At 40.7% G+C, this 22,475-nt stretch overlaps 1 protein-coding gene across 1 annotated transcript in view; it reads left to right on the top strand.

Annotated features, from left to right (window-relative positions):
* Positions 1-22,475, top strand: part of LOC126335781 (adenylate cyclase type 3) — an 861,859-nt gene that overhangs the window by 453,462 nt on the left and 385,922 nt on the right. The window contains exon 6 of the mRNA XM_049999243.1: positions 18,636-18,747. Within this exon, the coding sequence (XP_049855200.1) occupies positions 18,636-18,747 (112 nt within the window). The remainder of the gene's footprint in view (positions 1-18,635; positions 18,748-22,475) is intronic.

The following is a 22,475-nucleotide window of genomic DNA, read 5'->3' as shown; positions in this document are numbered from 1 at the left end:
GGTTTCCTGGCCATTTACTCACATCTTATACATTTTAATGGAATTCATCATGCTAAAGATGTTGCTGATAATTTAGGCTGTATTATAATATACCTTTCATTATAAATTATTTATAATCTCTCTTAAAATCATCACGCGTGGTCAAGTATAACGAGCCTGTTGCTGGATTTTTAATGTGATTATCTTTTTCTTTTTTTAACTTTTAAGTGTTACTTTTGAAGTCTTTATTTGCGCAACGCAGTTTTTGTTCTATCAATATGATGTAACCTGACTGCTATGCAATATTCTTGAAAGAATCTGCTACATGCAAATTTTAATCAGGATCATTAAAATTCACAAGTTCTTAGTGGAAACATTGTTCAGCTACACATGAATTAATCTTATCTACAGCGCTCCTATATCTTCCTCTATCGTAGGACTCAATTCAGGGAGGATTATTTACCTACAACATGATTTTAGATACTTATCAGTTAACCAAAAACATGAAGTGACGTCGATGGGTTCCGAAGACATAGTCATGCTACATCACGTATCATACGGAATAAAGTGAAATTTGTGGGCTCTAGTAAGATTAGGTTCCCTAACAGTTGCAAAACAACGCACCTTTATAGGAAGTTCTGCATGTTTGGTTTGCCTCTGGCATTTGTTACAAACTAGAGGAAGTAATAATACTACGCTTGGTTCATTAATAATGATCTCATGCTTCCTTTTCTGTGTACTCATTATTTTGTGGGAAATATAATATTGCCATAACTTAAGGCTGGGCAGTGGTGCTTTTACTACCAACTACATAAAAGGAAAAGGAAGATTTTGTTTTAATGTCCATAAATCATGAAGCAATTAGGAGCAGAGTACAAACTGACATTGATAAGGAATCAGCTGGGTGTTTTTAGAGAATCAGTTTTTAATTCGTCTTGAGGTACTTAGGAAAATCGTAGGAAACCTAAATATACGCAGTTAGGTTCAGCCTTGACCTGTTATCATCCCGAATAATAATTCACTGTGTTTCTCATTTCTCCACCTCGCTTAATAGTGTGGTGTAAAGATGATCCGCTGATGATGACAAAACGCTACTGCGTGTGTGACGTGGTAGCTATAGCTTTTCCGGGTGGAAGGTCTCGTATGTGCGAACACAGTGGCGAAACTGAGGCAGGAGTTAATGACTTGATGCTCGCTGATAACGGTTCCTCACACTAAATACCAAAGACTTCAGCGATTTCCCACATGAAGACTAGCACATAAGTGTCCCACATAATGAATATTACTGTTTCTCCCCTACTTATAATCAACTGTCCAACTCAAATCCTTTGTCTTGCCCACTGAGTTATTATTGAACCAACTTAACATTGCCCTTGCACAGTGCCCTTTTTCTCATTGTGCTAGATTTGGCGATATCTGCATTCCGACTGCTAAAATTCCTTGACATGTATCTATTCCATTGTATGATATTGCCCTGAGGAGGAGTAATCCACATTCGCAATGGCCTGCAGAAGGTTCGCCCTACATATCGTTGTAAATTTGTTCAAATGGTTCATATGGCTCTGAGCACCATGGGATTTAACTTCTGAGGTCATCAGTCCCCTCCCCTAGAACTTAGAACTACTTAAAAGTAACTAACCCAAAAACATCACACGTATCCATGCCCGAGGCAGGATTCGAACCTGCGACCGTAGCGGTCGCGCGGTTCCAGACTGTAGCACCTAGAACCACTCGGCCACTCCGGCCAGCTGTAAATTTGCTCCCTCCCCTAATATTTGTGGAGCACACCTCTTTTGAACAGACTATATTTCTGATTCAGAGTATCCACTCAATGAAGTTAAATACATCACTTGCCAAAATCTGCCAAAAGAAACGAATTGTTAACTATGCTATAATGCTGCCAAGGGAAACTCCCTATCGCACCATCCTCAGATTTAGTGGTAAGATGGCCCATCGGAGAGCCCGTCAAAAACTGAAAACACTTTAAGCATGTAAACAGGGAGAAGGTGCACTGAACTGTGAAAAAAAGTAAAATAAAAACAGGGAACGGTCCAAGCTTAGCAAGTGCAATATCGAGGAAAAGTGAAGACTCGCGGCGTGGTAAAGTGGCAGTGCAATATCGAGGAAAACTGAACTTTGGCGGTGGCGTGGTTAAGTAAATTAGACGAGCCGTGCTCAATACTCCCTTGTGCAATTTATTTTTATTTCTTTCCTCAACCTCAAGAACTGTCCATCCGGCCACTGAAATGTTTGTTCTCTTTTTGTAGTCTTGGCAGTTGTCATGCTGTACTTTGGTTATAGAATAAGAGTAATGTGTTAAGAATACCTTACCGTCACAATAAAACGTGATGAATAGTGAGAGAATGAGAGATACCACATAGACCTCTCACAGAAATGAAACCAATAAATAAATGGGTGTGAATTACGAGGTTATTGTTGAAGCGGTCTTCAGTCCAGAGACGGGTTTGATGCAGCTCTCCATGCTACTCTATCCTATGCAAGCCACTTCATCTGCGAGTATTCACTCTTAGTCGCCCTCTACGATTTTTACCCTCCACGCTTTCCTCCAATACTAAGTAGATGAAACTTTGATGCCTCAGTATGTGTCCTACCAACAGATCTCTTCTAGTCAAGTTGTGCCTCAAATTCCTCTTCTCCTCAATTCTTTTCTGTTCCACCTCATTAGATACATGATCTACCCATATAATTTTCATCATTCTTCTGTAGCACCACATTTATAAAGCGTTTACCTATTTGTCGTCCATGTTTCACTTCCATGAATGGCTACACTCCATACAAGTTCTTTCAGGAAGGACTTACCTACACTTAAATTTATACTCGATGTTAACAAAATTCTCTTCTTCAGAAACGCTTTCCTTGCCGTAGGTAGTCTACATCTTATATCCTCTCGAATTCGGCCATGATCACTTGTTTTGCTTCCCAAACAGTAAAACTCATCTACTATTTTAAGTGCCTCATTTCTTAATCTAATCCATTAAGCATCAACTGATCTAATTCGACTACCTTCCATTATCCTCGTTTTGATTTTGTTGATGTCCATCTTATGTCCTCTTTCCAAGACATCTCCATTTCGTTCAACAGATCGTCCAGGTCCATTTCTGTCTCTGACAGAATTACAATGTCATCGGCAAAGCTCAAAGTTTTTATTTCGTCTCCATGGATTTTAATTCCTACTCCAAATTTTTCTTTTGTTTCCTTTACTGCTTGCTCCATACCTAGATTGAATAACGTCGGGGAGAGGCTACAACCCTACCTCATATTCTCAATCGCTGCTTTCATTTCGTGCACCTCGACTCTTATAACTGCCATCTGGTTTTTGTACAAATTGTAAATAGCCTTTCGATCCCTGTATTTTACCCATGTCGGCTTCAGAATTTGAAAGAGACAACTGTGTTACAAGAAAAACAGTCAAAACTTCTAAAATGGAACGCAATTTCAAAAACGTTAAAAACAAATGTTTTGACAGAGAAGCTGGTTCATTCATTTGTTGCAGCGTATGTGACAAACTATGATGTTTTCAACATTTCCTTGGGGCTGATCACCAAATCAACTACCATTATAGGTCCCTACCTACACCACGCTATTGCAAACAGACGTTACTGCACAACAGACACAAATTTGAATATAGCGAAAAGGGGGGGGGGGGGGGGGGGGAATTGGGACCACGGAGGTTTAAAGACGGCTCGCCCACTTGGCTGTCCATCACCGTGACCACTTACCGATGACTCCGTTCTTCTTTTACGCTGCTCTATATTGCACTTTATGGCTTTGGGCGGTTAACACTTTCTATTTTTTCCTCAGTTCGGTACACCTTCTTCCTGTTTTCATGCTTATTCTGTCCTCAGTTTTTTACGGGCTGTCTACTGGGCGGTCTTACCACTAAATCTGAGAAGGTACGATGGGGAGTTTCCCTTGTGAGTGTTGGGTGCTAGGGGCCTAAAGGTTCCACGTGGTACGGCAAAGACAAATGGGTTGCCTGCGTAGCAGACGTATGTGCCGGGACTGCACGATATTTCCCGTCCGGCGTGCAGAAAGTAAAGTAGCGAGTCAGCTGGAATTCAGCCAAAGAGCGAGTGAATCCACTTCCGGGCCGACGTTACGCCAGCTAGTATGATGAACGCCACCACCCATCTCCAGTGGCTGCTAGCCCTCAACATTCATCACTTAGGGAACTGACAGACAACTTCTTCAAAGCGTAGCCTAACCAGATTAGGACTTTGATACAAATTGATTGTTAGTTACATATTGTACCTAACGTCTGTGGCCTTCAGAAGAGAGATAAGTACAGTGTCTTCTTTACTTGGTAATAAACACTGTGAACTTTAACTCAGAACTATATAATATATTTTTGCACGCTCAGTAGAGCACTTGACACATACACTGATAATGTAAAATATTATGACTACTGCTCATTACGTGACTAAATCCCTCTTGGTGGTGTTTTGCACACGTGACGTGGTGTGTATGATCTATAAGCTCAACCGAGGCGAATGGGGTATCATTCTAGCCACTATAAGAGTCACATATGGTTAAATCCGCTGATACAAGAGGCATTGACAAAGAGCAAGTTGTAACGGCATAGCGTCTTAGACCGCACATTTTGGTGCGAGCACTTCTCTCGCGAACATTTGTGGAACGTCGAAAGATGGAGAAACCACGAGTAAGCGACGAATTGTTGGACTAGGACACTTCGTCGCAGGACGCCAACGCTCGCCCACTCTGTAATGCACTCTGTAAATACTGGTAGTAGTTCATGCGCTAAAATGATTTATTTTACTTTAAGTTCCTTCTCGTTATTTAACGAATTGATATTAACAAGCGAGGCTATCAGCTATGATTAAAACAGATTTGGAGATCTAAGTGCCACGATAAACAGAGAAAAGGCAGCTCTGTCTGCAGTTTCAGAGTCTCGCTAATAACGACTTTGTGAGCATGTGTGCATAGTAAACACTGGTAAGAGCCAAAAACGTGACTGTCAGTAGCAGTGTTCATGGCAGGAAAATGCTTTTCACGGACGATTTGCACAAATCCGAGGACGATGTGGATAACTAAGACTCACTAGGATACAGTTCAACCCGAAACATTGCAACATGCCTTGAATTTTTTTATACCGGAATAACACAACAAATGAAACACTGTCACAACTTTAGCCGCTAAGATACACTGCAAGTTTTCTTTAATGATGAAAATTGCAAAAATCATACTTCGCCAGGTGGTTGGCGAAATGTCACCCCTACCCCTGAAGCTGCAGCAGACAGCGAATGTGCAACTTAGCTGATGCATAGCATAACCTGACGGCGCACAGGAAACAGATAACACCGTACAACGCGATCCTAATGTGTAAAGCGAATTCAGTTTCCGTTGATAGTTTCTCTGACATAGTGTTAACAGCTCGAATCTGCAATTCATTCAACTTGAATAATAACTGGCACTTCCCTTTGTGTTTTCACTGATAAGAAAGGAGATAAAATTTAATTATTTTCTTCGTCTTCTTTTTCTAAATGCTTTGTAAAACCCCAGTTCGTCTAAGCACCTTTACTTAGCCCTGAACTGGTGTTACTTCTCGTACAATGTCCAAGCTCACAGAACCTTTTTTTGAGCGTGGTTAAGTCAGCTAATATTGCAAACCTCAACGAGCAGAAACAGGGTCGCCACCAGTATTGCTCTTCCCAGATTGTCTAGAGCGAACTGGAAATCGTCAGCTAAGCTGACTGTTGATTGAATACTTAATACAATTTAGTGAAGAAGGATCAATTATTGAACTTACGAAACCTGAAATACAGAATAAATGGGACTGATGATAATTAATAAATAGGCGGGAGACGAAAAATTACAATTGACATGATTTATTTCTAAGTTCACACGTAAATGGGGAGTACATGTACGGTTTACACTGTGGTACCTGCTCACTGCTAGCGTGAAGGGCGACTAACATTTATTAAAGTCCAGTCGGAATAAAGAAACGGAAATTAGGACACGTTGACATACTTTCATACAACAGGACAATTACTACAATTTGATACGTAATCATGCGCACAAGTCACGGTGGCTCTTGTCTCAGTAAGTCTGCGCGCCCAGGAAAGTGGCACAAGGTCATGAAAAATGGGTGCGATCAGTTAATCATGAGGAAAGAAGTTTAGTTAAATCAAATCTTCCCCCGACTTAATGCACGGTATCCTGCTCTCATACTCTACAGAACACGAGGGAAACATATAAAGCGTTCCACGGGACGAGGGAAGATAATACCCGTACAAGAATTCATTCACGCCACACTCACACCTAATCAAGGTAACAACTAATACATCAAGCCCGCCTAACTCCAACTAATCCTTCCCGCCACTCTGCCTAGAAAAGGTAAGTTTCGTTCGGTGGGCTAGCTCTAAAGTAATTCTTCTTGAGGTACGAATTTCTAAAAAAAGTTGCTCTGAGCACTATTGGACTCAACTGCTGTGGTCATTAGTCCCCTAGAACTTAGAACTACTTTAACCTAACTAACCTAAGGACATCACACACATCCATGCCCGAGGCAGGATTCGAACCTGCGACCGTAGCAGTCGCACGGTTCCGGACTGCGCGCCTAGAATCGCGAGACCACCGCGGCCGGCTACGAATTTCTACTGTTCGAGGTTTGAATAATAAATCTTAAGTTGATCTGAAGTGACTTAAGTATTTCACTATGGATTTACATTATGCTTAATCGCTGCTAACACAATACTCTAAGCAGAGCATTCCCTTAAGCACTCACCAGCCTCAGGACGGACAACGACGACTGCCCACGCTCCCGTTCTGAACCAAAACCGACGATGTCCACACCCAACGCCGGAACAAGTCAGAGGCACAGCTTCCTCCATCAACCTTACAATAACACCTGAAGCTTGAAAGGGGTAGACCTCTCTATGCAGAACGGAAAGACTGAGAGACTGTAAGTTGGCCATCCTGCACCAGAGCAGATGACACGGACCTTGCTAATTACGACTACCAATAACTTCAAAACACACAATAAACTAATCATTCATTCTCAAGCCGTACATACCCACTAACATTCAAAGACGAGGGAAAGTATAATTACAGAATTTAATTATGACATCAAATTTCAACTTGATCATTGGGTAACCTTCACAAACGGCAACATACGTTGGAGTTTAACATGTACAATCTCATCTAATGCGTCCTGCTCAGCCTCCTCGAGGAAATGCGAGAAACATTCAAAGAAATAAGACATTGCAGGTGTCCGTGACACACCGTCATTGGCAATAGCTTTATGGAGCGACTCCATTGAGTCGTTTCAGCTTGCAAATAGCGTCTGTCTTTGTGCGGTTCCAGAGTTGTACAGTAATGTGGAATCTAACTGATGTTTTCAAACATGTGAAGGTGACATATGAAGAACATGGTATACACTCGAAATCAGTTACTTCTCTTGAGTTATTTAGTAGGTAATTTTTTGGACAGTCATTCGAATGATATCAACATTTCGTTGGGAATTGTGTAAACGTTAGAAGAAACAGGAAATAAGTCTGACGATTCCGTAAATTTTGGTTGAAATTATGATTACTGTGCTCTGAGCACTATGGGACTTAGCTTCTGAGGTCATCAGTACCATAGAATTTCGAACTACTCAAACCTAACTAACCTAAGGACATCACACACATACATGCCCGACCCAGGATTCCAACCTGCGACCGTAGCGGTCGTGCGATTCGAGATTGTAGCGCCTAGAAACGCTGAGCCACTTCGGCCGGCCTAGTCCAAAGAAAACATTACAGTCTTAGATCTCAATGATAAAAAAGGCTGTAAATTGTTTTGTTGAATGAAGGAGGGAGAAAATACTTTTATGTTTTATGCGAAGCCAGTTACAATTTGGAAAATCTGAACTTGACTTGTATAAATGAGAGAAAGAATCACACAGTCTAAGAAATACGTGCCAAAATTAAACCCGCAAAAGTGTGAAAGAAAAACTATTCTAATGGTTTAGAACTGCTTGTGAGAGTGAATGAACCATTACCGAGAGACATTTACGAGACTGGGTCCTCTGAAATGCAAGTGAGATGAACATTTGATTTCCAGGCATCCTCGACCTACTTAAACAGATCCAGGGAAATTATATGCAAAAGGAAGTCACAAAGTTACGATATTTACTTCAACTAAAGAGGACTTGTCATTAATGGATAGTACAAAGGAGCCTGATGTAAAAGGAATCTTTTCGTTATCCCTAAAATGATATGTATAAATTCAATTAGTAAATTTTTAAGCAAAGACTGCATGCAAAACACACTTTATCATTTCGAGTAAAAAATGACAAATTAGCTTTGCAGTCGACAAATGCTGTGATATATTCCTATAGAACAATGCTACAGATAGTATCTGTAGATTACTGTTTCCGCAGCTTTGTATATTTCTTCGGGAATTTCAAGGCATATTAAGGCAAAAATAAAAGAAATGACTGTTTAGTTCGAAAAATCTTGCAACCGATATAACAAAATCTGCAAAAACGGGTGAGAATAAGTGTTAATATTACATCCGAACGTTTTCTTGCAATTGGAGAGAATAATTCAATGCTTTTGGTGGACACTTGGCCCGGACATAACAACATCTCTGTCTGTAGGAGGACGCCGAATAGCCTGTTAATATAATTCGGAAACCTTTCCTCCAGGAGCTAATACTGTGATTTAGCCTCTCGATAATCAACAGTGTGAAGCATTTTCCAGATAATTGTTGGACAGTGTAACATTTGACATGTCTTCGTCAATTCAGGTTTATCAAGCGAACAGTAATGTTAAGCTTCCGATGTTTCTGCATCGTCAGTTTGCATCATCACCTTTTACGGAGTTGATCAAATATGCATGGCTCGCAGCACAATATGCAGAACAACAGTCCCTCTATCCGTATTCTGTCTGAATAAAACTAGCAATTATTGCGAAGTAATTGAATGCATTAATTTTTCTTTTATTATGTGTACCTGATGTATGGTAAATGTTAGTTTTCGTTATCCAATCGATACTTCGCAGCCGGCCGGAGTGGCCGAGCAGTTCTAGTCGCTACAGTCTGGAACCGCGCGACCGCTACGGTCACAGCTTCGAATCCTGCCTCGGTCGTGGATGTGTGTGATGTCCATAGGTTCGTTAGGTTTAAGTAGTTCTAAGTTCTAGGGGACTGAAGACCTCAAAAGTTAAGTGCCATAGAGCTCAGAGCCATTTTGAAACACTTCGCATTTTTGTGACGACTACACAGAATAAACAAGAAACTATTTCATATTTAGTAAAATATACATTACTGAAAAATTATGATAAAAATTGTGCTACAGGAATTGTTATAAAGTATTTCATATCAACAGATTAAAGTCCACTACGAGACACTTGCCTAACAATTACATCTAAACAGCTTTGTTGTAAATATAAACTGCAAGTTAGTCCGAAACTTAATGATTTGATTGATTTCTGGTATAGCTTAAATGCATAAAATTCACATGTGTGTACTTTGGACTTTGCGCTGTATGTCATGGGTGCGTCTGCTTACTCGCCGACTCGCGCGGTAGGCAGGAAGGGCTTTACAAGCCGCTGTTACAAGCGTCTCTTCGTGCGGCAAAAATGAGCAATTTTCATATATTTTAAATGACATTTCACTGCACCTTAGCAGCTAAAAAGTTTCAAGTGATTTTTTTTAGGTGGCTTCTTCCAGCACTATTAATTTCAGGATAAGTTTCGACGTGTCGGACTGGAGCATTTCCTAGTCACATAAAGATCCTGACCACGTTGCTGTGCGCAAATGTTCTTCAAAACGTGTTGCATGAATAGTAAATCGGAATAATTATTTAAGCAAGTAAATGCTGTTAAGTTGCGTCCATTATCATAGTTTACGTACATTTTGCGCTGCAATATAATGGTAGTTATGTTAAGCATCATCCTTAACATTCTCTACGTCCTGGAGTAAGGCGACAATGAAATTAGATTTGTGTTGTCCATTAATTTTTGCAAAAACTACTAAAATTGGTAATGGAAATCTTAGTATCATAATCTGAAACGATTCGCACCTTCTAAAGTTGTGTTTCTGGGATGTTTCCCAGTTATGTTTCATTATCTCGCCCTACAAGTAAACTGTGGTAAGTCAATGCTAGTTCGTTCTAAGTGCACTTAGTCTGAAAGTACACAACTTTAAGTACGCACTGATGTGCTTTTAAAAGTAAAATGTTGAATAAAATTTACGATTTAAAAATATGCCGTTACTTTAGAAATATTTGTAATAATGACTTATCTGAATAAAAAAAATTAGAATGAATGCAATTGAAAAATGTTATTTATCAAATTTTATTGCCACTTTAGCACGTATTCTCTCAAAACCAACAACTTTTGTCTTACCATTTTTACAGCTGTCTTCATTTCAGGTGTTGTTGTTGTTATGGTCTTCAGTCTAGAGACTGGCTTGATGCAGCTCTCCATGCTACTCTTTCCTGTGCAAGCTTCTTCATCTCTGAGTAACTACTGCGACCTACATCCCTCTGAAACTGTTTAGTGTATTCATCTCTTGGTGTACCTCTACAATTTTTACCCTCCACGATTCCCTCCAACACTTAATTGGTGAACCCTTGATGCTTCAGAATGTGTCCTCCTAACAGGTCTCTTCTTTTAGTCAGGTTGTTCCACAATTTCCTCTTCTCCCTAATTCTAATCAGTACTTCCTCATCACTTACGTGACTACCCATCTAATCTTCAGCATTCTTCTGTAGCACCACATTTCGAAAGCTTCTATTCTCTTCTTATGTAAACTATTTATCGTCCATGTTTCACTCCCCTCCACACAAATATTTTCAGAAACACCTTCCTGACACTTAAATCTATACTAGATGTTAACAAATTTTTCTTCTTCAGAAACGCTTTCCTTGCCATAACCAGTCTACATATTATTTCCACTTCACTTCGACCATCATCAGTTATTTTGCTCCACAAATAGAAAAACTCATCTACTACTTTAAGTGTCTCATTTCCTAATCTAATTCCCTCAGCAACACCTGACTTAGTTCTACAACATTTCATGATCCTCGTTTTGCTTTTGTTGATGTTCATCGTGTATCCACCTTCCAAAATGCTATCCCTTCCGTTTAAATGATCTTCCAGGTCCTTTTCTGTCTCTGACAGAATTACAATGTCTTCGGCAAAGCTCTTAATTCCTGCTCCAAATTTTCCTTTTGTTTCCTTTATTGCTTGCTCAATATACAGATTGAATAACATCTGGGATAGGCTACGACCCTGTCTCATTTTCTTCTCAACCACTGCTTTCCTTTCATTCCCCTCTGTTCTTATAACTGCCATCTGGCTTCTCTATCAACTGTAAATCAACTGTAAACTTTAAACAGAGTATTCCGGTCAAAATTGTCAAAAGCTTTCTCTAAGACTACAAATGCTAGAAAGGTAGGTTTGCCTTTCCTTAATCTATTTCCTAAGATAAATCGTAGGGTCGGTATTTTCCCGCTTGTTCCAACATTTCAACTGAATATAAACTGATCTTCCCCGAGTTCGGCTTCTACCAGTTTTTCCATTCGTCTGTAAAGTATTCGTGTTTGTATTTTGCAACCATGACTTATTAAACTGATAGCTAGGTAAATCGGAATAATTATTTAAGCAAGTAAATGCTGTTAAGTTGCGTCCATTATCATAGTTTACGTACATTTTGCGCTGCAATATAATGGTAGTTATGTTAAGCATCATCCTTAACATTCTCTACGTCCTGGAGTAAGGCGACAATGAAATTAGATTTGTGTTGTCCATTAATTTTTGCAAAAACTACTAAAATTGGTAATGGAAATCTTAGTATCATAATCTGAAACGATTCGCACCTTCTAAAGTTGTGTTTCTGGGATGTTTCCCAGTTATGTTTCATTATCTCGCCCTACAAGTAAACTGTGGTAAGTCAATGCTAGTTCGTTCTAAGTGCACTTAGTCTGAAAGTACACAACTTTAAGTACGCACTGATGTGCTTTTAAAAGTAAAATGTTGAATAAAATTTACGATTTAAAAATATGCCGTTACTTTAGAAATATTTGTAATAATGACTTATCTGAATAAAAAAAATTAGAATGAATGCAATTGAAAAATGTTATTTATCAAATTTTATTGCCACTTTAGCACGTATTCTCTCAAAACCAACAACTTTTGTCTTACCATTTTTACAGCTGTCTTCATTTCAGGTGTTGTTGTTGTTATGGTCTTCAGTCTAGAGACTGGCTTGATGCAGCTCTCCATGCTACTCTTTCCTGTGCAAGCTTCTTCATCTCTGAGTAACTACTGCGACCTACATCCCTCTGAAACTGTTTAGTGTATTCATCTCTTGGTGTACCTCTACAATTTTTACCCTCCACGATTCCCTCCAACACTTAATTGGTGAACCCTTGATGCTTCAGAATGTGTCCTCCTAACAGGTCTCTTCTTTTAGTCAGGTTGTTCCACAATTTCCTCTTCTCCCTAATTCTAATCAGTACTTCCTCATCACTTACGTGACTACCCATCTAATCTTCAGCATTCTTCTGTAGCACCACATTTCGAAAGCTTCTATTCTCTTCTTATGTAAACTATTTATCGTCCATGTTTCACTCCCCTCCACACAAATATTTTCAGAAACACCTTCCTGACACTTAAATCTATACTAGATGTTAACAAATTTTTCTTCTTCAGAAACGCTTTCCTTGCCATAACCAGTCTACATATTATTTCCACTTCACTTCGACCATCATCAGTTATTTTGCTCCACAAATAGAAAAACTCATCTACTACTTTAAGTGTCTCATTTCCTAATCTAATTCCCTCAGCAACACCTGACTTAGTTCTACAACATTTCATGATCCTCGTTTTGCTTTTGTTGATGTTCATCGTGTATCCACCTTCCAAAATGCTATCCCTTCCGTTTAAATGATCTTCCAGGTCCTTTTCTGTCTCTGACAGAATTACAATGTCTTCGGCAAAGCTCTTAATTCCTGCTCCAAATTTTCCTTTTGTTTCCTTTATTGCTTGCTCAATATACAGATTGAATAACATCTGGGATAGGCTACGACCCTGTCTCATTTTCTTCTCAACCACTGCTTTCCTTTCATTCCCCTCTGTTCTTATAACTGCCATCTGGCTTCTCTATCAACTGTAAATCAACTGTAAACTTTAAACAGAGTATTCCGGTCAAAATTGTCAAAAGCTTTCTCTAAGACTACAAATGCTAGAAAGGTAGGTTTGCCTTTCCTTAATCTATTTCCTAAGATAAATCGTAGGGTCGGTATTTTCCCGCTTGTTCCAACATTTCAACTGAATATAAACTGATCTTCCCCGAGTTCGGCTTCTACCAGTTTTTCCATTCGTCTGTAAAGTATTCGTGTTTGTATTTTGCAACCATGACTTATTAAACTGATAGCTAGGTAATTTTCAAACCAGTCGACACATGATTTCTTTAGGATTGGAATTATTATATTCTTCTTGAAGTCTGAGGATATTTCGCCTGTTTCATACATCTTGCTCACCAGATGGCAGAGTTTTGTCAGGACTGGCTCTCCCAAGGCAGTAAGTAGTTCCAATGGAATGTTGTCTACTCCGGGGGCCTTGTTTCCACTCAGGTCTTTCAGTGCTCTGTCAAACTCTTCACGCAGTATCGTATCTCCCTTTTCATCCTCATCTACATCCTCGTACATTTCCATAATATTGTCCTCAAGTACATCGCCCTTGTATAGACCCTCTATATACGCTTTCCACCTTTCTCCTTTCCCTTATTTGCTTAGAACTGGGTTTCCATCTGAGCTCATACAAGTGGCTCTCTTTTCTCCAAAGGTCTCTTTAATTTTCCTGTACTCAGTGTCTACCCTACTACTTGTGATATTTGCCTCTACCTCCTTACATTTGTCCTCTAGCCATACGTGCTTAGCCATTTTGCACATTCTGTCAATCTCATTTTAAGACGTTTGTATTCCTTTTTGCCTGCTTCATTTACGGCATTTTTATATTTTCTCCTTTCAACAATTATTTCATTATAGCTAAGGAATTTAAGCAGACGGCTACGTGAGTTTTAGCTTTCTGGTAACTAAACCTTATGTAAGAAGGGCTCAGAAGTTGTATTATAACACTGATTTACTCAGATATCGTAGTGTAATACTAATTTGCCACGTATTTAACGTTTGCTTAACTGTTAACGCTGGCAAGTTACGCTCTGCGCGAAATTCTATGAGGCGGCTTCCTCTTTCATTCCTTACCCCCACTCCATATTCACCTACTACTTTTCCTTCTCTTCCTTTCCCTATTATCGAATTCCAGTTCCCCATGACTATTAAATTTTCATTTCCCTTAACTATCTGAATAATTTCTTTAATCACATCATACATTTCTTCAATGTCTTCATCATCTGCGGAGCCAGTTAGCACATGAACTTGTACTGCTGTGGTAGGAGTGGGTTTCATGCCTATCTTGGCTACAATAATATGGTCACTACGCTGTTTGTAGTAGCTTACTCCGCTCTTCTAATTTTTAAACCTTATTAAACCTACTCCTGCATTACCCCTATTTGAGTTTTTATTTATAACCTTGTATTCACCTGACTAGAAGTCTTGTTCCTCCTGCCACTGAACTTCATTAATTCCCACTACATCTAGCTATCATATTAGGTATAGAATACTATCTTCAACAAAGACGTGTAGATAAGATAATTATGTCGCATCTTGGGTGAAACTGCACAAAGAAGAAGCAAAGGAACATTAGGATGTAATGTAGCATACCCCAGGCAGACGTAAATAATCGGACTGGACAAACATGGGACGGTAGATCTCTTGTGTCCCAGCATCCGTTGGAACTGACTCAGTGAACCACAGGAAGCCATAACCTGTATGAGCCTTTGGACGCTGAAACCTGTGTATTCTCAAATACGAGTGTAGTGTCTCCAAATCGCTCGTAGATAAAGTGGAAATCTGACGTACAATTTACTCCTTGTTAATCTATCAAAACACACACACACAAACACACACACACACACATTAATTTTATTAGACAGAGAATGTAGGCTGAAACTACACCGACATGAGGCGCCATTTACACTTGAGTATGCTCCTGAGATTTCGCAGAGCGTAGGCACTGTGCAGCGTTTGTATGCAGTGTGTATTGCCTATAAGCCAGTCATTGTACCGACTAGTCGGTATTAAGGTTTTCTCTTCGAAAATCGCTGTCAATTTGCTCCTGTAAGTAGCACAAAGGTGCAGCACACCTGGTTAGGAGACCCTGCTAGTTCGGTTAAATCCCTTCGTTCCAGGGCAGGGGAATTCAATAGTACGACGCCTAGCGCCGCCGGGAAGCACCAGTTAAAATTTTGTCTCTAACTGCATCTACATTTATACTCTGCAAGTCACCGAACGCTGTGTGACGGAGGGCACTTTACGTGCCACTGTCATTACCTTCTTTTCCTGTTCCAGTCGCGTATGGGTCGGGGGAAGAACGACTGCCGGAAAGCCTCCGTGCACGCCCGAATCTCTCTAGTTTTACTATCGTGATCTCCTCGGGAGGTATAAGTAGGGGGAAGCAACATATTCGATACCTTATCCAGAAACGCACCCTCTCGAAACCTGGACCGCAAGCTACATCGTGATGTAGAGCGCCTCTCTTGCAGAGTCTGCCACATGAGTTTGCTAAACATCTCCGTAACGCTATCACGGTTGCCAAATAACCCCGTGACGAAACACGCCGCTCTTCTTTGGATCTTCTCTATCTCCTCTGTCAACCCGACATGGTACGGATCCCACACTTATGAGCAATACTCAAGTATAGGTCAAACGAGTGTTTTGTAAACAACCTCCATTTTTTAATGGACTACATTTTCTAAGGACTCTCCCAATGAATCTCAACCTAGCAACCGCCTTAGCAACAATTAATTTAATATGATCACTCCACTTCAAATCGTTCCGCACCCATACTCCCATATACTTTACAGAAGTAACTGCTTCCAGTGTTTGTTCCGCTATCATATAATCATACAATAAAGGATCCTTCTTCCTATGTATTCGCAATACATTACATTTGTCTATGTTAAGGGAAAGTTGCCACTCCCTGCACCAAGTGCCTATCCGCTGCAGATCTTTATGCATTTCGCTGGAATTTTCTAACGCTACAACTTTTCTGTATACTACAGCATCATCCGCGAAAAGCCGCTTGGCACTTCCGACACTATCTACTAGGTTATTTATATATATATTGTGAAAAGCACTGGTCAATAACACTCTCCTGTGGCACGCCAGAGGTCACTTTAATGTCTGTAGACGTCTCGCCATTGAGAACAACATGCTGTGTTCTGTTAGCTAAAAACTCTTGAATCCAGCTACACAGCTTGTCTGATATTCCGTAGGGTCTTACTTTGTTTAGCTGGCGACAGTGCGGAACTGTATCGAACGCCTTCCCGAAGTCAATGAAAATGGTGCTACCTGCTAGCCTGTATCTAATAGTTTCTGGGTCTCATGAACAAATAAAGCGAGTTGGGTTCCGGAATCCATGTTGATTCCTACAGAATAGATTATGGGTTTCCAGAAATGACATGATACGCGAGCAAGAAACATGTTCTAAAATTCTACAACAGATCGATGTCAGAGATAGAGGCCTATAGTTTTGCGCATGTGCTCGACGACCCTTCTTGAAAACTGGAACTACCTGTGCTCTTTTCCAATCATGTCGAACCTTCCGTTCCTCTAGAAACTTGCGGTACACGGCTGTTAGAAGGGGGGCAAGTTCTTTCGCGTACTCTGCGTAGAATCGAATTGGTATCCCGTCAGGTCCAATGGACTTTCCTCTGTTGAGTGATTTCAGTTGATTTTCTATTCCTTGGATACTTATTTCGTGCGAGGATTTAGAGAAGGAATTGCAGTGCGGTCTTCCTCTGTGAAATAGCTTTGGAAAAAGGTGTTTAGTTTCTGAGCTTTACGCGTGTCATCCTCTGTTTCAATGCCATTATCATCACAGAGTGTCGGATGTGCTGTTTCGATCCATTTACTGATTTAACGTAAGACCAGAACTTCCTAGTATTTTCTGTCAAGTCGGTACATAGAATTTTACTTTCGAATTCACTGAACGCTTCATACATAGCCTTCCTTACGCTAACTTTGACATCGTTTACCTTCTGTTTGTCGGAGAGGTTTTGGCTGCGTTTAAATTTTCAGTGAAGCCCTCTTTGCTTTCGCAGTTGTTTCCTTTGTTCTTGAACCACGTGGATTTCTTCCGTCCTTCACAGTTTTACTCGGCACGTACCTGTCTAAAACGCATTTTTCGATTGCCTTGAACTTTTTCCATAAACACTCAACATTGTCGGTGTCGGAACAGAAATTTTCGTTTTGATCTGTTAGGTAGTCTGAAACCTGCCTTCTATTACTCTTGCTAAACAGATAAACCTTCCTCCCTTTTTTTATATTTCTATTTACTTCCATATTCAGGGATGCTGAAACGGCCTTATGATCACTGATTCACTGTTCTGCGCTTACAGAGTCGAAAAGTTTGGGTCTGTTCGTTATCAGTAGGTCCAAGATGTTATCTCCACGAATCGGTTCTCTGTTTAATTGCTCGAGGTAATTTTCGGATAGTGCACTCAGTATGTCACTCGATGCTCTGTCCCTACCACCTGTCCTAAACATCTGAGTATCCCAGTCTATATCTGGCAAATTGAAATCTCCACCTAAGACTATAACATGCTGAGGACATTTATGTGAAATGTTTTCCAGATTGTCTCTCAGTTGTTCTGCCACTAATGCTACTGAGTCGGGAGGTCGGTAAAAGGAGCCAATTATTAACCTACAACGGTTGCTGAGTATAACCTCCACCCATGATAATTCACAGAAACTATCCACTTCTACTTCACTACAGGACAAACTACTACCAACAGCGACAAACCCGCCACCACCGGTTGCATGCAATCTATCCTTTCTAAACACCGTCTGTGCCTTTGTAATAACAGGACAAGCACCCACGTCCGGCCGTAGATCAGTATCAGCCAGAGACAGAGCCTGAAACCGGTTCGTCAGACAAACAGGAGAGGCATTCCGTTCAGCCCTCCGGAATGTCTTTCGCCCTCTGCCACACCTCGAGACGACCTCCCACTCTACCACGGATGAGGGGTCAGCCTCAATGTGGGCAGTATCCCGGGCAGCCACAGCCGTAGTCCGATCGGGGGATGCATGGCTCGAGCTGGCCGTCCCCGACAAACCCCCTTCCAGACCCAAACAGTGATGCCCATTGGCAACAGCCTCAAGCTGTGTGAGCGAAGTCAACACTGCCTGAAGCTGGGAGCGAAGGGATGCCAACTCAACCCACGTCCGAACACAACAGTCGCAGTCTCTATCCATCTAAATGCTGTTGTGCAAAGAACGTCTGAACTAATCTACAGATAGCACAAACAATTCGACACGAAATTATTAAAATACAAGACTTTCTAGAAAATGCAATAATGCTGCTACTTGCGCACTGCTGACACACTGCTCGGCGCCAGATGGCTAGTTGTACTGTCAGTAACGTACAAAGACTATTTGAAAGAAATATACAAATAACAGGCGTCTCTTGTATTACTGGTATACTGCAGAGAAATGTTATATAAGGTACAGACAAAGCAACAGACAACAGTCGAATACTAACAGATTTCGTTTCATTTTGCAGCATCCTGTACGCTGACATCGTAGGCTTCACCGCGATCTCCTCCACCTACTCAGCGACAGAGCTGGTGAAAATACTCAATGAGCTGTTTGCACGCTTCGACCGGCTTTCGGAGGTGAGTAGCAAGCACTAACACCGTCTCTTTAAATCATTTCTGGAAATGTGAATATGAAACATTATCGGAAATAGTTTACAATATTTTCTCACATTGAAAATCCACATCAATGGAGAACTGCACACCTCATTAATGTGATACATATGACATTAGAGGGTATAGAAGGACATATTGCTATTCCCACTGCTGCTGTACCTAAAAGATGCAGTTATCTGATTTTCTGGAAGCAGTGAGTATTTATCTTCAGTTCGAAGACATTACGGCGAGTTGTCGTGCGTGGAGTGTGACGCAGTGGTTAGCATCGCCAACTGCAGTCCTGCGTGTCGCCAGTTCTACTCTGACCACGAACAGATCTTTTTTAAGTAGTGCTTATCCTTTCTAGGAGGTTATTGGAATAACTTATGTTTGTGATTTTTATAAATTCTCGAATATTCAATATATGTATAAATACTATCTGGAATATTATTTTTATGTATAAATAGTTGCACTATCCGTCCAGGAAGTCAGTTCTGATCTGGCTGTACGTTTCTTCTCGTAATAAACGTGCTTCGTTTGTAAACTGTTGTATTTCGTTGACGACCCTGCTTTCGGATTTGGACTTGATCGTGGTCTCCACTAGATAACATCACAGTGTCGCTCCAGTTAGGCTACATAAAAGCCGGCTGTATAATAGCCGTCACCAGGAACCAGAATACAAGCAGTACATCTTTCGTAAGGTCCACATGTTCAGGAGACCAATGCATTCCAAGCTAGCAGTAAGTCAGCTGCACACCAGACCTCCATCAGTAATTTTCCCAGCCCGCCGTTAAGGACCCGACGAAGTGGCTGAGTGGATTCGAAAGAGTCACGAAACACAACAATTGGGATGAGATGTGTATTTTACTTGGACGGCACAGCCCAGCAATGGTTGGAATACAACGAAGAAGCTCAATAGCTGCGACAAATCCAAGGCCACACTGACAAAAACATTTGGTGACAATCAACAAGTGAATCTGAATAAGACAGAAACCGATAAAATATCATATTTGATGAAAGCCGTCGCACAAGGTACATCCTGAAGTCTTTTGGTGAAGGATCTCACAGCACCAGAAGAATGCATTAAGTGGTGCCAGCGCATCGAGGAAATGCAATGGAAAAGAGTTGGCTGTACTTGTGAAAGATCACCATGACGTCGCCAGTCGCATACACCAGGCTATTAGACAGCACAATGTCATTCATATCTTGTATCTTCGGTATGTAAACATATTCTGAAACATAATTGGTCAATGAGACCATGAACATCTTTTTCCGACGATGATGTCTCAAAGGCAGGGGAATTTTGTTTTAACATTTTAGCATGCACTTGAGAATGGCTGTTAAGGAGAAATCATGATTAGGTGAAATAAATACAGTCAAACGGGAATTTCTTTAAAAATTCTACATGGCTGTGGTCCTCCAAGAAGCAAACATCAGTAAAGAATGTTAAAGGTTTATGGAACTTCGACACCTGTCTCAACCACCAGTAGTACATGCCATAAAGAATGGACTAAGTCCACTCGGACTTCAATAACAACCGTCAAGCGACAACCCAGCATCCGACCGACGTAGGTACGGCCAACTCTTTCAATTATGGCACCCCGCAGAAGAGAATGGAAGGCAATATTCTTATCTGCTTTCACTGTGGACACCCTGCTAAGGTGTACGCTACTGCAGAGAAAAAAGACGAGCATTCGGCGACTATTATGCAGCACGATCTCAGCCACCACAACACCCATAATCATACCAGTCCAATATAGACGATTTAGAAACTATTGCTCTTTGGTATATGCTAAAATATCTACATGACATTAGAGTCTTACACTACAGCCAATAAATTATTGTTGGGTGCAAACGTATTTCTTAAAATTAAAAGCAAAACAATGAAGGAACACAAACTGCATCAAGAAAAATTTACATAGTTTATGAACAACTTTCCTTTAAGCAAATACAGACATATGCTTGGTTTCGTAACTAATATAACGACACTCCTGGTGAATTTAATCCTAAAACAGATAATTACGATGTTAGAGGTCTATGTTAACTAAAATAAGATGTTATATCTGATACATACAGTGATACTGCAGTGCACCATAAGCAGGTAGTTCAGATTTACCGTAGATATTCAATTATGTTTATCCTCAATGACAAGCCCAGCTGTAATAACCACCCTCTTGCTAGAGTCAATAGAGGCAGGTCTATATATGACTTCTCGTGCCACTTGCGACACTCAGGTATGAGTTGTTGCTTTAAACCGCCACCACTCCATGGGTGACTGTACCTCATCTGGATTTCACATCAACAGATACATGGAAATTTTCTCGACAGTTTCCTGCTCCTCTGCCTCAGATGGAAAGACACACTCTTTGCAGGTTTTGAAGGGGTCGATGTTGAGACTTTGTCCTCTGTACAACACTCTGCAGATAGTACAGCATGCCGGTGTGGAGAACAAATACATTACATTGCGTGCCTGCCAAAAAATTTGGTGCATTGTTCGCATGAATTTCTGTCTTTACATTACTATAGGACCAAACATTGGGGGCATCAGTACTGATAATGTATTTACTTAGCAAAGCTGCATAAGATCGAGTTTACCTTGAACTGAATCACATCTGGAACGTGAAGCGGCATAAACTTCCTCTATCTGTTATCAAGCGTTGCTTTAGATGAGTCACCTGTCGTACTAGAAATAATACAAGCAAATGCACTTTCTCCATTTCTATTTTTTCGCATAAGGGTTTTCAAGAGCTTGCTTTCAGCAGTTCCTTTAAAATACTGTGGCACAACGTCTCCTTCAAATACGATCTCTTATCCAGTTCCGAGTGCTTTAAATATTTAACCAAAATCTGAATATTATTTTTGTCAGCACAATATTCCTGTACATGGCACACCAGCGGCACAAGCAACTGCGACGTCGGACTATTGTCAACTTCGGTAGCCTTAGTAGAGTCTTCGAATACTTCGAGAAACTGAACTGATTTGTCAGATACCTGATAATATCACTTCCTAAACAAGTGTATTTTCCCAAATTCACAAAACCTTCGGCAATTTGCTGATGGGCATGAAGACGAGTCTCACTGTGTTGCGTCACGGTAAACTGCAACCAAGAATATTTCACATGGGAAAGCCTTTTTAGGTAAGTTAGGGCATTTCTCGTTGATTTCAACGACACGGTAACTTAAGGACAATATTCCTGCTATTACACACATCAAAAAAAGTTCCGAGAGTTCCTGAACCTGTACAGGAAAATGGAACAGAGATCAACATAAACATCATTTCCACTCTTTTTATTGCTCATGAAAACCACACATTTCATGTTGTACCATCATAGAGCGAGACCTTCAGAAGTAGTGGTCGAGATCGCTGTACACACCGATACCTCTAATACCACAGTAGCACGTCCTCTTGCGTTAATGCATGCCTGTATCCGTCGTGGCATACTATCCACAAGTTCATCAACGCACTGTTGGTCCAGATTGTCCCACTCCTCAACGGAGATGCGGCGTAGGTCCCTCAGAGTGGTTGGTGGGTCACGTCGCCCATAAACAGCTCTTTCCAATCTATCCAAATCAAGTTCGATAGGATTCATGTCTGGTGAACATGCTGGCCACTCTCGTAGAGCGATGTCGTTATCCTGAAGGACGTCATTCAAAAGATGTGCACGATGCCGGCACGAATTGTCGTCCATGAAGACGAATGTCTCGCCAATATGC

This window comes from Schistocerca gregaria, chromosome 2 (assembly GCF_023897955.1).
Source record: "Schistocerca gregaria isolate iqSchGreg1 chromosome 2, iqSchGreg1.2, whole genome shotgun sequence".
Taxonomy (NCBI): domain Eukaryota; kingdom Metazoa; phylum Arthropoda; class Insecta; order Orthoptera; family Acrididae; genus Schistocerca; species Schistocerca gregaria.
This window is presented reverse-complemented; position numbering and strand designations above follow the sequence as displayed.